At 52.1% G+C, this 15,556-nt stretch overlaps 1 protein-coding gene across 3 annotated transcripts in view; it reads right to left on the bottom strand.

Moving 5' to 3' along the window:
- RNF213 (ring finger protein 213) overlaps positions 1-15,556 on the bottom strand; it is a 95,240-nt gene that overhangs the window by 13,498 nt on the left and 66,186 nt on the right. For all 3 annotated transcript variants that reach the window (XM_084751161.1, XM_084751160.1, XM_084751162.1), the window contains 16 exons: positions 14,943-15,063; positions 12,701-12,801; positions 12,411-12,593; positions 10,714-10,883; positions 10,520-10,625; positions 9,288-9,399; positions 8,557-8,767; positions 8,188-8,378; positions 7,664-7,786; positions 6,988-7,098; positions 5,874-6,113; positions 5,003-5,084; positions 3,916-3,950; positions 2,767-2,861; positions 1,372-1,531; positions 571-733 (listed from right to left, as the gene is read on the bottom strand). In XM_084751161.1, the coding sequence (XP_084607287.1) occupies positions 571-733; positions 1,372-1,531; positions 2,767-2,861; positions 3,916-3,950; positions 5,003-5,084; positions 5,874-6,113; positions 6,988-7,098; positions 7,664-7,786; positions 8,188-8,378; positions 8,557-8,767; positions 9,288-9,399; positions 10,520-10,625; positions 10,714-10,883; positions 12,411-12,593; positions 12,701-12,801; positions 14,943-15,063 (2,204 nt within the window). The remainder of the gene's footprint in view (positions 1-570; positions 734-1,371; positions 1,532-2,766; positions 2,862-3,915; positions 3,951-5,002; positions 5,085-5,873; positions 6,114-6,987; positions 7,099-7,663; positions 7,787-8,187; positions 8,379-8,556; positions 8,768-9,287; positions 9,400-10,519; positions 10,626-10,713; positions 10,884-12,410; positions 12,594-12,700; positions 12,802-14,942; positions 15,064-15,556) is intronic.

Below are 15,556 nucleotides of genomic sequence, written 5' to 3'. Positions count from 1 at the left end.
GAGAAACCCTGTCTCGAAGAAAACAAAACAAAACAAAACAAAAAAACCCACCGTGTACACGGAAACAGTCACAAGTAGACAAACATGGGATTTTTAGTAAAAAGCAGAAGCAAGGCTAGTGACTGAATCTATTTTGTTGTTTTTTGGTTATTTGTTTTTCAAGACAGGGTTTCTCTGTGTATCCTTGCCTGTCCTGGAATCGCTCTGTAGATGAGGCTGGCCTCGAACTCACCACCTGCCTCTGCCTCCCATTAGTGACTGATTCTACAACACAATAGGTTTGCACCTGTGTGGAAACACTCCCAAGTGGCACAGGCCCTTGTTAGGTACGTGAGTGGGGGAGGGACAGAGCAACCTCTTCAGTTCCCCAGTACAAGTTCATGCTCCCCACCCCAACTCCCTCTGCTTTTACTGTGAAGCCCAAGCTGTCCTTGAACTCACAATACCCCTGCCCCACGTCCTGAGCAAAGCACAGGTTTTCATGCTTAGCTCCAGTTCATGGTTTTCACTTGCGCGGGAGTCTTGGGAAGCGATTCCTCAGCGCAGCGCAGCCCTTCCCCCTCTGCTTACTCTGCTCCTTGAGCAAGCTGCACAGGATGAGGTGTACCACGCTGGCGGTCTCATCTGCACTCTTGCCCAGCATCCTGGTTAGCTGCTTCAGGTCTCGCTGGGCGTGCTGCTGTAGGAATCCTTGTGGGTCCTGGACCCGAGGCTTAATGATATTGACCAGGGCCTGGAAGTATTGAAACAAGGTGCTCAGGGAGTCTCATATGCAGAGGAAATGGTGAGCCCAGGAGAGGCCAGGAAGAGCAAGACCAGCATCAAGTCAGGGGCTGGCTTTTAGGCGTGATGTGAGGCAGAGGTGGGAGGAACAGGCAGAAGCCAGCTGTGGGCTTCTCTGAGCACATAAGACCCCAACCTTGAACTCTGTCCTCTTGGTTAGTGCTAATATGGGGGAGCTGCAGCATGAATGAGCTTAGCTTCTCCATGCTGCACTCTGAAAGTACACTTTACGATCTGATCCTTACACCTTGTGTACAGGTGACATCATAAATGCAGACACACGCCATTAGAAAGAAAACTGGGCAGCGAATCCTTCAGGGATAGAACTTTTACCTCTGTGAGAAATATTAATAAAAAATGAAGTGGATTTTATATAATCTGAAAAACACTTCATCCCATTTCATGCCATGTTGGAAAAGGTTAGGAGACCGTAGGTTTTTGTCACCTGGCAGACCAGGCGCCAACAGTCCGTTTACTCCTCAGGCACTATCGAGCAGGGTGAGGACAGAAGGGCTGACAGGAGACAGCGGCAGGCTCTTTATCTCTAGCAGCTCGAGCAAACTCTAGTTAGCAGCTTATTACAAATACCTGGGGATCCTGGGTGGCTCCCACAAGCATAGCCAAATGAGTGAGCAGCCGGGTGAGGATAAACGCCACGGGGGACAGGCCTCTGTCCGAAGCCGCTGCCGCACCGCTGGACTGCGGGCGGCCCAGCACGTGGCCGGTCTGCGTTCTGTCCACAGTGTCTCTGGAAAGGAAGAGAAGAGCCAAGGGCAGATTGCCAGGCTGATCCAGCTCTGGGGCGCAGCTTAGGCCCTTGGACCAGGACAGCGGCCTGGAGGCTTGCCTATGTGTCTTTTTCTTTTCAAACCTACCTTCTAGCTGCCCACCGCCAAAACTCAGTTTACAGTGGCTGGGCGCGGTGGCCCACGCCTTTACTCCTAGCACTCCGGAGGCAGAGGGCATCTGACTCTGGGCAACTAGGGCCTGGGACAGTTTGCGACCATGCATGTATTTTCCACCTTCTCTTTTCCCAATAACTGGAACCCATGGTCAGACCATTAGCCAGTCGTAGGTGGACAGTACACATCTATTGCATGTCAAGGACATTCTGCTTAGAGATGAGCCCCCAGCGCACCACAAGTGCCAGAACAGCCTGTGCTGCAGACAGGCCCACCAATCGATCATAAGCCAGTGGCCAGCTACACTGTGGGGATCACTTTTATCTAGACTGTGAAGTCTGTTAGAACAGGCCCTCTGTCTCCCCAGGGACAAACAACGGCAAACCAAACCAGGACAGGCTTGCCTTCCTTAAATTGTGAGGTAGAGCATGGCATTTAGATTGTCACATGGCTCTCTTAGAAGCCACCCTTCACGCATACCAAGGCGTGGCAATATTGGACAAGCCTGGTTATGTGTTCATTTTCCTCACTTTTTGAAAAAAAACAAGCCAGGTATGGTGCTACTCCCTTGGAGCCCTAGCACCCAGGGGGCTGAGACAGGCCTGGGCCGGAGAAAGGCCCCGGAGGGCCAAGGATATTGTGTGAGATCCTATGCAGACACCTAACCGCCAAGCCAGCGCCCACGGGAGGGCGGGAAGGAGATGCGTGAGGACTAAGGCTGACGGTTTACAAGTGCAGGTTAGGCTGCATGTGCTGAGACAGGCAAGCACTGGTCCAGTTTGCTAGACCTGACTGCACCAGGGCATCTGCTTATGGAAGAAATACTTGTGCAAGGAAGGGGTTAAGCCCAGGAACCCACAGAACACGTCTGTACTAGTAAATACTAGCATGCAGGCTGCTTTTTGTTAAGACTGCTGACAGCAGTTATGGTTTCCTGATGACAGGGACCTTGGCACTGGTGCCACGTATGACATAAATCCAGAAGGACCGCAGTGTCACCAATGAGTGACGGTTTAGGAAAAGAGTAGAAACAGCCCTGAAGCCCAGAGCTGCTCCTGGGAAGGAGGGCTCAGCCATGTACCTGATGACACGGAAGCCCTCGTGCGGCTTGTGATTGAGGCCTCCGATCCGAGCGCCACAGTCTGGACAGGAGCTTTCCTCCATCGGCTGACCACACTAGAGTGAACACAGCGCTGTTTATGCTCTGCCATGGGAAGGGATTGCTTCCTCTATGTGCACTGATTTTTGGGGTGTGATGTGGGGACAGGGTGGACACCATGTGGGGAAGCATAGACTCTTCTGAAAGGTAGAGTAGGTTTGAATCCCAGATTGATTGACACAGAATAGGGAAACCTGAAGCAAGTTCTGCCTTTTTTTTTTTTTTTTTTTTTACTCCTTTCCTGTACCTGTATACTCAGTCTTAGGGTTTCACTATCTAGCACCATGAAAAACAGCATTACTTGCTTCTGATTAGATTTATGTACATTGGAGATTTTTACTTAAAAAATAATAATTCAGCCATTAAGATTATTCCCAAGGGCCTCTAAAAAAGTTATATAGTGTGGCTCTAACTCTGTGTGTGTGTGTGTGTGTGTGTGTGTGTGTGTGAGAGAGAGAGAGAGAGAGAGAGAGAGAGAGAGAGAGAGAGAGAGAGAGAGAGAGAGAGAGCGCCCATAGCACACCAAAGCATGGAGCCGCCTGGGGAAGGTTCTTCTCCTGCCTCGGGTTTTGGAAAGGGCGCAGTGTTTCCCTCAGTGCTTCCCTCCAGGCCTCTTTGTAATGAACAGTGTGACACAGTTAGCCTGCTGCTCAGCAAGCACAGGGCCTGGGGTGGCACTGGGGTATTCAGGATGTGGTTCCACTGTGCAGTGTCCCTGACCCCTGCTGTGTGCTCTGAGCATGTGGAGACCGCCAACCAGAAGCCCTTTGGGGCCCATGGTGCTGTGGCATTCTAGCTGTGACACTTTGGATAGGTGTCGCCACTCACATCTATTGTGCAGAGGCCAAGCATGGTGCTAACTGTTCTGAAAAGTGTGGAGCAGGCCCCATGCTGGAGAATGTCGTGGCTCTGCATGGAGGAGCCCTGGGCTGGAAGTCTGCAGTACGTTTAGGTTCGTTCTTAAAATACCACAAGTGGTCCTCAGAAGGCCAAGGTTTCATCCCAGCCCCCGGGGAACCCACAGTTTGAGCCTTCGCTCAATCAAGCCCTGTCCCAAACCCCAAAACTCACCTCTCCTACAGTGCACGGATGGCCATTGGGACAATCTGTTAAAAGAGCAGGACACATTGGCTAGTAAGGGTCCAAATGATCCACTGAGACCACACTCTGCCCCCTCTGTCCCTGGGCAAGTGTGACACAAGCCTCGGACTTTCCTAGAAACCTGACCTTTCCGGTAGATTGTGAGGTAACGTAGGATGCATGTCTAGTTATTAAAGCACCCATGTGCTTAGTGGAGATGCCTGAACTTAGTTCTAGGAAAGCCAGGAGGAGTGGGGCTGCTGACTCACACTAGTTAACTCGGCAGCAAAGCCAACAGTGCTCCACGTTTCTTTCTCTGCATTTATTTTTATATTTTGTCTGTGAGTCTAAGCCTTTAATGGCTGAGCCATCTCTCCAGCCCAGATTTATTATTATTTTTTCTAGTGTTTTGAGACAGGGTCTCTCTGTGTTAGCCTTGGCTGTCCTGGATTCGCTTTGCAGACCAGGCTGGCCTCTGCCTCCCAAGTGCTGGGATTAAAGGCATGCACCACCACACCTGGCCAGATTTATTATTCTTATCTCACAAAATTTTTAAATATTTTTACAAGATAATTTACTCAAACAAACAGCAAAATTCACACAAAGTTTGGGCTATATGATTTTTTGCCTTCTAGTTCTGCATTTCAAGAGTTATCTTTGAGTCACCTGCTGCCTTGTGCCTTGTCTTTTTTTTAAAGATTTATTTATTTATTATGCATACGCTGCTCTGCCTCCATAACAGAACAGTGCATTAGATCATATTATAGATGGTTGAGAGCCACCATGTGGGTGCTGGGAATTAAACTCATGACCTCAGGAAGAGCAGACAGTGCTCTTAACCTCTGAGCCATCTCTCCAGCCCCATGCCTTGACTTTGTATGGACTCCAGTGTGGTTCAGAGTCCCCTCTTTTCTCAAAAGCAGGGTTTAGGAAAGCACAAGTACGTTGCAAAGGGCCCTGTGAGCCACTGTTGTTCTGTGGGCCACCAAAGGCAGCCACAGACCCAGTGCACAAACCAAGGCCGGTGTAGTCACTGGCTGATCGTTTGATCCCAGGAGAGCACAATGCCAACACTTACTGTACCAGGAGAGTCTTTCCATGCCCTTCCAATTCCTGGCTTGAGCCATCAGGTCTTCGGGCATTGTTGGAAGAAAAGCATTCTGAAATGCCAAAGCAGGACAGGGCATAAGTGAGCGCACAGCCTACAGAGGCCAGAACAAGGCGGGCGGCCTTGACTTCCAGCCAGGGAGACCCACCCTAATGTGAGTGGCACCTTCCCATATAAAGGCAGCTCTAGGAAAAACTCTGCTGTGAACTGTGTGCTGTGAGCTGTGTGCTGTGTGCTGTGTGCTGTGTGCTGTGAGCTGTGAGCTGTGTGCTGTGAGCTGTGAGCTGTGAGCTGTGAGCTGTGTGCTGTGTGCTGTGAGCTGTGAGCTGTGAGCTGTGTGCTGTGTGCTGTGTGCTGTGAGCTGTGAGCTGTGTGCTGTGTGCTGTGTGCTGTGAGCCCGTTTGCCTTCCCATCATGCTGGCAAGCTCATCTACCGTCTGTACGTTACTATTGAGTTCATCTTCCTGTTGGTACTGTGTCGTCCATCCCTGACAGTGTCTCTCCAGAAACCCTCTAGGACTTCAGTGCAGCTGGGACTGCAGGGGCTCAGCCACACTGACTGAGCAGCTGTGGGGTGCTCAGCTCCTCCGGTACGAGAGGCTGCCCAGACCATGTCACGCCCAGCTATCTAACAAATCAACTCCCCTTTGGATATATACTCATGCCATGGTTCTGTTCCCCGAGGGAAGCCTGGAGTGTGTGGGGCAGCAACACAGGCCACTGTTGGCGAAAGTGTTAAAATCAAGAAGACAAAGGGGTTGAACAGCTCCCAAGCCTGCAGGCTTGTTCTCTACGGGGACAAAGCCCCGAAGGCACAGAAGGAAGACAGAAGTGCTCTTACCGCCATTTTGGCCGGAGAGAAAGCCAAGTCCCTCAGGGGCATCACGATGTTTTGTCCACAGAGGAGTATGACTGCAGCGTGGATGGCCATCTCAGTCACTGTGCCTTCCAGGCTGCTGTTAGCAGACCTGGCCCGCAGCAGGGGAAGAGTGTTGCCCACTAGCGCCTTTGCAAAGCATCTGATGTTAGCATCAGAAAGGAGCTGGCTTTCCTTAATGAAGTTGTTCAGAGCCTCGATTTGCTGATGAGAGAAATGTTCTAACATTAACATTGTAGGGCTGCACATAGTGGCGCATGCCTGAGCACCTGCACATAGTGGCCCATGCCTGAGCACCTGGTCACAGTGGCCCATGCCTGAGCACCTGCACATAGTGGCCCATGCCTGAGCACCTGCACATAGTGGCCCATGCCTGAGCACCTGGTCACAGTGGCCCATGCCTGAGCACCTGCACATAGTGGCCCATGCCTGAGCACCTGGTCACAGTGGCCCATGCCTGAGCACCTGCACATAGTGGCCCATGCCTGAGCACCTGGTCACAGTGGCCCATGCCTGAGCACCTGGTCACAGTGGCCCATGCCTGAGCACCTGCACATAGTGGCCCATGCCTGAGCACCTGGTCACAGTGGCCCATGCCTGAGCATCATGAGGGTCATGAGTTTGAGGCCAGCTTGGGTTATTGAGGCACAACAAGATCTTGTCTCAAAAAAAAAAAAACAGAAAAACAGACATGCTCTAAGGACGCCGTGATAGGCATTACCCAGCATGCACAATGATATCCCAAGCACCACAGAAAAAAGAAACGTCATGTAATTTCATGGTTTGTGCTTTAGTAGTTTGCACCTTCATACCAAAAATCAAGGCAAATGTGGCTGAACAGGCAGAAGTTCAGAGCAGTTCCTCAGGGACGAGGCTTGCCACGGCAATCCCCACACTACCTTACAGTCTGGAACTAAATGCTAGTTGTGATTCTGCAAGCTTGGGGCCAAACTGAAAACAGATCTCCCATCTAAAAAGGTGGAAAATCTCCATCAAAGATAGAAAATTATCAGCACAATTTCTGTTTGTGACATTGAGGGGACTGTGGACACCAGCCCTGCTATGTAGGGCTGCTCACCTCGGGTTCTGGATGGAGGCTGGCATCGCTGGAACGGTACAACGCGGCCACCTCTGTGTACAAGGCCAGCAGTAAGTAGGTCCTCTGCTGGGCTTTGGAGCTTCTGCAGGCCTACAGAGGCAAAGACACCACGTGAGATTTAAAGCTATTTGGCTCTTCTCAGGCCCTTGACACTGAACCACAAGTCTGAGGAGAGAGAGGCATCTATCTCCTGGCCACACTCTGGGATCCGTGGTTTGTGCACTTTGCTAGACAGCCAGCACCTGTCCCTTCTGTCAGAAACACTTCCTAAGCCTCTGCTCTGACAGAAGAGACAGAGCTTCTCTCCCCTTGTTCCCAGCACAAGGGCAGAGTGAGCAGGGATTCAAATGGGAAGAGACCCAGAACAGTTTCAAGGGCAGAATTCTAAAGGCCTTGGCATCATTATCAGAACAGTCAGGAGCGTATGTGGGCCGTGGAAATGCAGAGGAATCTGAGATATGCCGGCCTTCTTCAGGTCTGAGGGAGCTTGGAGCGGCTTCTCATCAGGGTCTCAGTTAGACACAGACCAACTCCAGGGTCACTACACCAGTTCCCAGTGTAGGCAGGAGGCCAGGAACATCTGGTTTCTATTATAGAGGGCATGCCATCATTTGATGTATGTAAGGGAAGAGGCAGGCCTCCAGAGTCATCTCACCGTCAGAGCAGTCCCAATGTCCAGGGTCTTGCACTGGAGCATGGCTTTGCCCGTTGCATCACGAACAGCCTTGTACTCATCACCATGTACTAGGTATCGGTCCATCTGACTTGGGTGGTCCTTCTGCAATCCCAGCAATATAGGGGTTAGTCACAGTGGGGACAGCGTGAGAGACAGACAAAGGCACCAGGCTGCCCTCTGAGTTAGGAGGTGACAGAGCAGCGACTGGGAGGGATGTACTGACTTTGTCGCTGCTTGCTTTCTCCACAGCACTGTAGTGAGCCCAGGTGACATAAAACTTGTCACCGCTAAGCTCCAGTGGTGACGATAATAAAGAATTAAGAAGGTCAGGATTTTTGATGCCATTTTATAATCCTGAGACAGTAAGAACTGATTTCTGAGTGTCAGGACAGGTGCTAGATAGAGCGAGGCCTTAAAAGCCATATTTCTCATAGCCAGTGCCACAGTGTGCTACAAGCAGAACTGTAGGACCATGCCCTCCGTGCCCAAGCCCTGCTCCTCACCTGCTGTGCGAGGACATCCCTGGGGAACACCCACTGGCACGGATGGCCCTGCCTGAGGAAGCTCTGCAGGAACTCCACCCCGCGCTGGCTGCAGAGTCTCCTCATCAGGTAAACTCGGTGCCAGTCATTCTTGACTCGAGCGCAGAATTGCTCAACGTGCGTCAGGAAGCACCGCTTCTCCTCAGTCAGCTCTGTGAGTTTGGGGAGAAAGCAGGGGAGAGGAAGGACAGGGCGTCTCCTGTCAACACATGCCAGCCAGAGGCCCAGGGCCTGCTCTTTGTAATCCTGTCGTGAAAGGGTGTGTGGCAGAGGACAGCCTTGTCCTAAGGCCGGGCTCCCCATAGCTCCCAGGCTTAGGTGGAGACTTGCCTGAGGCTTCCTGAAGCTCCGAGAGGAAGTCAGCGGCCATGTCAAGGCACAGGCGGACCCTGGCCACCTCCTGCAGGTACTCCACTGAAGCAGCACGGCCAGGCTCCTGGCCTCGCCCTCCTGGGGAGTACGTGCTAAGGAAATGGCCTTCCTCTCTCAGGCCCTGCTCATGACTTCTGTGGCCAGCACTTGTCTTCTCACGTGCCGCGTCCTGAGGGACGAAGGGTATAAAAAGGCATCAGTCAGTCTTTGGCCGTGGCTACAGCGTGCCCGTGCAGAGCCGGCCGTGGCCACAGCGTGCCCGTGCAGAGCCGTGGGGAGGGTGGGATCCTTGAAAGCGATAGTGCACTTTTTTTTTTTAATCATGGAAAACTGCCGTCCTTTTATCTGTGATTATTGTGAGGATGGTAGAACATGTCCCTAGTGATGAGCGGGTGATGACCACTGCCAATGCTCCAGGTTTGTTCTCTGTGGTAACTGGTGATACAAGTGCACATCCCCGTCTGCGAAATGTCTCACTGGGGAACTCAGTCACTTGCACTTACAGAATGACCCCAGCTAGGACATCACTAAGTGACTCATGGTGGCCCTCGAGGGACAGGTGGTACTGAAGCACACGAGGCAACTCATGCCTCTTGATCGTCCTGACTACAGTGGCGGCCTGTTAGTTTTCACTGGGTGGACCACATGGTTCTCAGTTTCCAAGAGCAATGCAGCGACAACCACCATACCTCCAGGCAGTGGATGAAGAGCAGGTACAGCTCGGTCTTATCTTCCTCTAGGAACGCTTTCTTCTCTAACTGGGTCAGGTAGCTCTGGATGTAATCCTTCACTTCCTGGAAGCTGTGAGAAGAGACACGCTGCTCCTGGTTGCCTCTGTGTATGGGCTCCCCCAAGTGCTGGGCTCTAACCAAGGCCCTCTTATGTGCCAGTGCTCTCCCACAGTGCTGCCCAGCACCCACATGTTTGTTGACATACAGGATTTTGTGACACCAAATCTTTGCACTGTTGATACATTTTATTGGAGAATGCACTGGAAAAAAACACCATATAGAGTCACTGGCATCACCTTAAGTCTTACGGAGTGAGATCAGTGGGTGGTGAATACGTGTTGTCTCACTAAACTGTGTCATTGGTAGCAACTGTCTATCTGTGACAGGATCCCTCTGTCCTCAGGAAAATGCCAGTAGGCCCAGATCTGTGCTCCTGCAATTGCCCTTCCAAGCACAGATGTCATAACCTGAAACAAGCAGCTGGATCCTAACTTAGGGCAGCTCCACCTGACTGTGAGGTGACAACAGTGTCTCAAGCACCCTTGAAGGAAGGTAGGTGAGGCCCACAGCCCTAGGTGAGGCCTACAGCTCTAGGTGAGGCCCACAGCCCTAGGTGAGGCCCACAGCCCTAGGTGAGGCCCACAGCCCTAGGTGAGGCCCACAGCTCTAGGTGAGGCCCATAGCCCTAGGTGAGGCCTACAGCCCTGGCTGCTTTGTGGGCTCCTTTTTCCTCCACCCTTTCCCATTCTTTCAACCCCTAACACTAGTTAGCAGGGGCAGGATAGAGGGGAAGGGGGCGACATTATTGTTAGACCCCTTCCTGCTGATTGGAGGCGCTGAGTTCCTTGGGGCAACTTTGGTCTTCACCATCAGAGTATCTGATTTCTTCTTTGTGCACGACTACGTAACAAGCTGTGACCAACAGCAAGCAACCAACAACCCTGCCCGCCTCTTGGGGCCCTAGCATTTAGATATGAAAAGTCCCAGATTTGTAAACATCACACAATCACAGAAACTTTTTGCAGCTGGCAAAATCATGCCCCCACGTCCCCCACACCCCCAGGTAAATCATAGTCAGCTGCTGTGGACAGTCTGAAGCAGCCCCATATCCCACACCTGGGATTAATACAAAAACATATTCCTGTACTATTTCTATGTTTTTCAAAGAAACTAAAAATCTTACTACAGACCTGTACTTGAGAAGCAGTTTTAGCAACATGGAGCGGATGACAGGAGTCTTGTCAACAACGTCATCAAATGGAGACAAAGACTTTGTGTGTTCACGGTGCTCTGCAGCTGGAGAGAAGAGGGCTATAGCTCATATCATGGTGCAGCGCTAAGCTGAGACTCTGGCTCTTACACTTACGGGAAGGAGGCCACTCACTTTGGGAAGCATCTCTCAGCAGCTCCTTTTGTATGAAGAGTAAGGACAACAGGGTGTCGATCACATTCTTCTGAGGGGGTGCGTTATCTTTGAAGCACATGGTGGAGACCAGGTCTACGAAGAAGCTGTTGCACAAGTGCCGGAACCGGGCGTGCTTCTCGATGGCTTTCCTTAGGAGGAGGGAGGGGAGTGTGACAACACACTTGTAGAAGGCGTTCCCACTCCTTAGGGGGAGGGAGGGGAGTGTGACAACACACTTGTAGAAGGCGTTCCCACTCCTTAGGGGGAGGGAGGGGAGTGTGACAACACACTTGTAGAAGGCGTTCCCACTCCTTAGGGGGAGGGAGGGGAGTGTGACAACACACTTGTAGAAGGCGTTCCCACTCCTTAGGAGGAGGGAGGGGAGTGTGACAACACACTTGCAGAAGGCGTTCCCACTCCTTAGGAGGAGGGAGGGGAGTGTGACAACACACTTGCAGAAGGCGTTCCCACGCCTTAGGAGGAGGGAGGGGAGTGTGACAACACACTTGTAGAAGGTGTTCCCACTCCTTAGGGGGAGGGAGGGGAGTGTGACAACACACTTGTAGAAGGCGTTCCCACTCCTTAGGAGGAGGGAGGGGAGTGTGACAACACACTTGTAGAAGGCGTTCCCACTCCTTAGGGGGAAGGAGGGGAGTGTGGCAACACACTTGTAGGTGTTCCCACTCCTTAGGAGGAGGGAGGGGAGTGTGACAACACACTTGTAGAAGGCATTCCCACTCCTTCCAGGCAGAGTGTGTGCTGCTTAGATAGGATTTTGGTTTAGGTACTCGTTTGACCTTGAACTCATGTCAATTCTTCTGTTTTATCCTTACAATTGCCGGGATTAAAACTAGGCTTGGGTTTTTTTCTTTCCATGAACGTAACTATGTCAGGATGCTCCTAGAAATGGGACTAAGGGGGTGGAGCTAGGGCTGCTGAGGCTCATAGAGTCGCCTGAGGACTCTACCCCTCTACCTCGGGAAAGCTAGCCAGATGTGCCAGGTGTGTCATCCTCAGTGAGAGACTAGAGCTGTGTGCATGCATCAGGCGGACAGTTGAGGGTCTGGGGAGCTGGTTTCATTGGCGCCTGCCTTGACCTATAATCTGAGCACTAGGGGTGTGAGGAGGAGCAGGATTGTTAGGGCTGGTCAGCCATGCAGAGGTGAGCTGCAATGCTACTGAGGTAGGTGCCTGTCCCAACGATGAGGAGCGAGGAAGATACCTATATGGACTCTCTCTCATTTACATACATATCATGAACACACACACACACACACACACACACACACACACACACACACACAGCAGATCATAGGCAGGGGTTGGGTGAGCAGCCAAGCACAGGCTGAGCCCACATGATTCCCTGCGTCCCATCCCCAGCACTGTTCCAGCCCTCCCCACTAAAAGAGGCAGCTACATGACATGCTTGGTTCCCTTCCAGGGGCTTTACTTGTGACTTCCTGGTTTATTTCCTAAGTTTGCTGTCTCCATGTGTGTGCCTGTCTTACTTGGGAAAGGGATTTGAGGCAGATGTCCAGGAAGGCTTGCTTCCTGGGTTGCTTATGAGAGTTCTCTGAGGCCCTTACTCCCAGGGAAGCTCACGGAAGAACTGGCACCCGCAAAGTCCAGGTTGAAAGGAAGGAGAGGAAGCTTTCTTAAGAGGAAGCGTCGGTTACCTCTGTCTCTGGGAAACAGTTGGCGAGAACTTGTCTGGCAAGTCAGTAAAGCAGTAGGGGCACATCATTTGGCCTGGGATGAGCCAGGTTCTGATGCAAGGCAGACAATATACATGGTCACAGGGCAGACAGACAGGATCCTGTGGGTCGTCCTGGCAGATCAAACATGGCTGAATACCAAACCTAGAACCCAAGAGGGTGATGAGATCCAGACCAGAAAAGCTGCTGCAAGAAGCAGTTTCTTCCACCTCAGATGCAGGCACCCTCAGAGTTGATACCCCACATCTCACCTGCTGAACGTCTTGCCGGCTTGGTCCTTGCAGTCACAGAGGACTTTCATTACAGCCGCAAACGGCCTGTAGGTCTTGAGGTCAGAGTCCTCTTGGAGACACTGAGGGAGAAGGGCAGTGGTGAACAGTGAGGGTTCACAGTATTGAGAGTGACCTAGCACCAGTGTCTCATATGTCAGGTCTTGTCCCGATGATCATAATGTCACAGGCCTGTAACCGCAGCACTCGGGAGCAGAGGCAGGCAGATCTCTGTGAGTTTGAGACCAGCCTGGACTAGAAAGCAAGATTACCCTGGACTACAGCCAGGGCTGCACAGAGAAACCCAAAGATGGAGGAGGAGGAGGAAGAGAAGAAGAAATGATTCCCATATTTTAATGTCCTTTGAAAGCAAACTGTTTAATTACACTATCTTATTTTTCTATCAGTGTGAACTCAGGTTGTCAGGCATGGGGGACCCTCTATCCCGTGCTGTCCCACTGCCCTTGGTGACTATGCTTTTCATCTGTGTATGTGCACATGTGTGTGGAGACCAGAGGTCTCCCTAGGTGTCACTCCTCAGGTGCCACCCGCAACCTTTTGTTTTAAAGACAGAGTCAACAACTGGTCTCAATCTTGCTAAGCAGGCTAGCCAGCCAGAGAACCCCAGGGACCCCCCTATTCCCACCTTGCTGGGGTCACAAGTCCAGGAGCCAGCATGTCCAAGGGAGGAGGAAGTGCTTCCTCGCTTAAGTTCCCAGCTGCTTGCCATGATCAAAAGGTGGAGGCAACCCAAATGTTCACAAACAGAGGACTAGCTACGGTCAGACAGTGCAATTACCCTTGACCTGACACACTGCAGTGTGTTTAAGGAGCCACAGCCGAGACAACTACCTTAAGCTCTGGTCACACGAGGCACCTGCATCATCAGGGTTACAGAGACTGAACACAGAAGAGACACTGAAGGGAGCTGAGTGGGAGGAGTTGTTTAGTGGCGAAGGCCAAGAGAGCTTAGGAGTCGGATGGCGGGGATGGCTGCATGGTGGAGTTGTGTTCGGCGTGACTGAGTGTGCATGGTTCAGATGGGGTGCTCTGTATACTGTGCATCTTGGCAGGGGCCTGGTGGTTGGGTGTAAATGGTAACAGAGGCTCAGCCAACTAGAAAGCCAGTGCTTGAACCATCTGTGGCAAAGTGCTTAGAAGGACGGTTATGAGAGACACCTCAGAAGGCAGATCATATACATAAGAATCTAGCTGTATACCTGCTTTTCTTCATGTGTGTGTGTGTGTGTGTGTGTGTGTGTGTGTGTGTATGTGTGTGTGTGTGTGTAACCGTACTTCCTGTCATAGCTAAGTGAAAAAGAAAACCCAACTATGTGCTCCTAAAGATTCTAACAGTGCTTGCTGGAGGTTGGACCTCATGACTGTGACCCCTGGTCAGGGTCAGGGCAGCTTCACAAACACTTGGACACTCAAACACAGCCTTCCCTCCCACCTTAACGGGAGATGAGACCTGAGGCCCCGTATCGCCCAGCCAGGTCACAGGAAAGATGAGATCGAGGACAATTCGCTCAACACCCCATGGGCTGATACCAGGAAGGAAGATGTCAATCAGAGGGAGCAAAGAACCCTGCACCCTTGGCTTCTAGGAGCTGCTTTGAAGCTGCTGGGCCCACTCTGTTCCAGGCATGAGAAACGAGGCTCCTGCGCTTCCCTCTGGGGGAGGCTTCCCCACCAGCCTCCCAGCGCACCCCCAGGCATGTTAATGACTGCATGAGGCCTAAGGCCTGGGTTTCTCTCATGCCAGTGCCCATCCCTAGCTGGCTTCCTGCAGGTAAAGTCCCTGAGGGATGAGGACGGGAAGGGAGGCAGAGCCTATGTGGTGCTGAGCAGAACAGTGTCCTGTAATGTCACTCACTTTATCAACGCTGTGTGGGGCCAGAGCATAGTGGTCTTGCTCATGGCTGTTATGACTATGGCAATGGCTGGGCCACTGGGTCATTTTAGGGTCACTCTAGAGGCTGAGGGCGGCAACTTAATCCCTCCCTCCCCAGCCAGAGGGCACAGCTGGCTGATTGCAGCTGAGTGCTCATAGCTCAGTGCTATTCCCTGCCTACCAGTCTGAGAAACAGCACTGTCAAGAATGCAGCCACCTGTCATGACATCGCTGCCATGCCAGCCTGCCAGAGCCCTAAGCAATAACGCAGGGGGGGTTTCGGCTCTCCACACTGTTGGGAGACAGGCAGACGTTAAGCCCAGCACTCACCTTGTCTAGTAAGAAGACGTGCTTGGTTACTAGCTGACTCAGCTCCGGAATCTGGCTCTCAGTCTCCAAGAGAATGTGCTCCACAAAGAGTGCAACGGAGAAAATGCGATTCCACAGGGCCCTGTCAAGAGAAGTGTCCCCAGCAAGTTCTGACCGAGTGTCCCCAGTGAGTTCTGAGGGGATCCTGAGCGTCCCCAGTGAGTTCTCACGGGATCCTGAGCTATGGGGGGAGAGCGCAGGAGCTGAGCAAAGGGTAAGATGCAGGCCCACTGTCCGGCGCTGTCCCTGAACAGCACTGTGTTGCAGGCGCACTCCCTGCTCCTCCGCACATCAGGCTTAGGTAAAGCCTGCCTCCAGTTCAGTGCCTCACCCAGTGGTCCTGCAAGCTGAGCACAGGGACTGTTTGCTGACCTTGACAGCCTGCCCCTTCTCTGCTTGCCCTGCCTGCCCCTATTGTCCACACTGGAACACACCCAGGAACATTTTCTTCCTGGGTCTTTACAACCAGGTGGAAGGAGCTGCCCAGCACTTGAGGGCGGGTCCAGAGTTAACCAGGTGAGTGAGGTGAGTGTCCACCCTCTCCCAGGAACGCTGCAGGGTTTGGTAGGTTCCAG

Source organism: Acomys minous (genome assembly GCF_964271855.1).
Source record: "Acomys minous genome assembly, chromosome: 12".
Taxonomy (NCBI): Eukaryota; Metazoa; Chordata; class Mammalia; order Rodentia; family Muridae; genus Acomys; species Acomys minous.
Note: the sequence above shows the minus strand (reverse complement) of the source record. Positions and strands in the feature narration are given on the sequence as shown.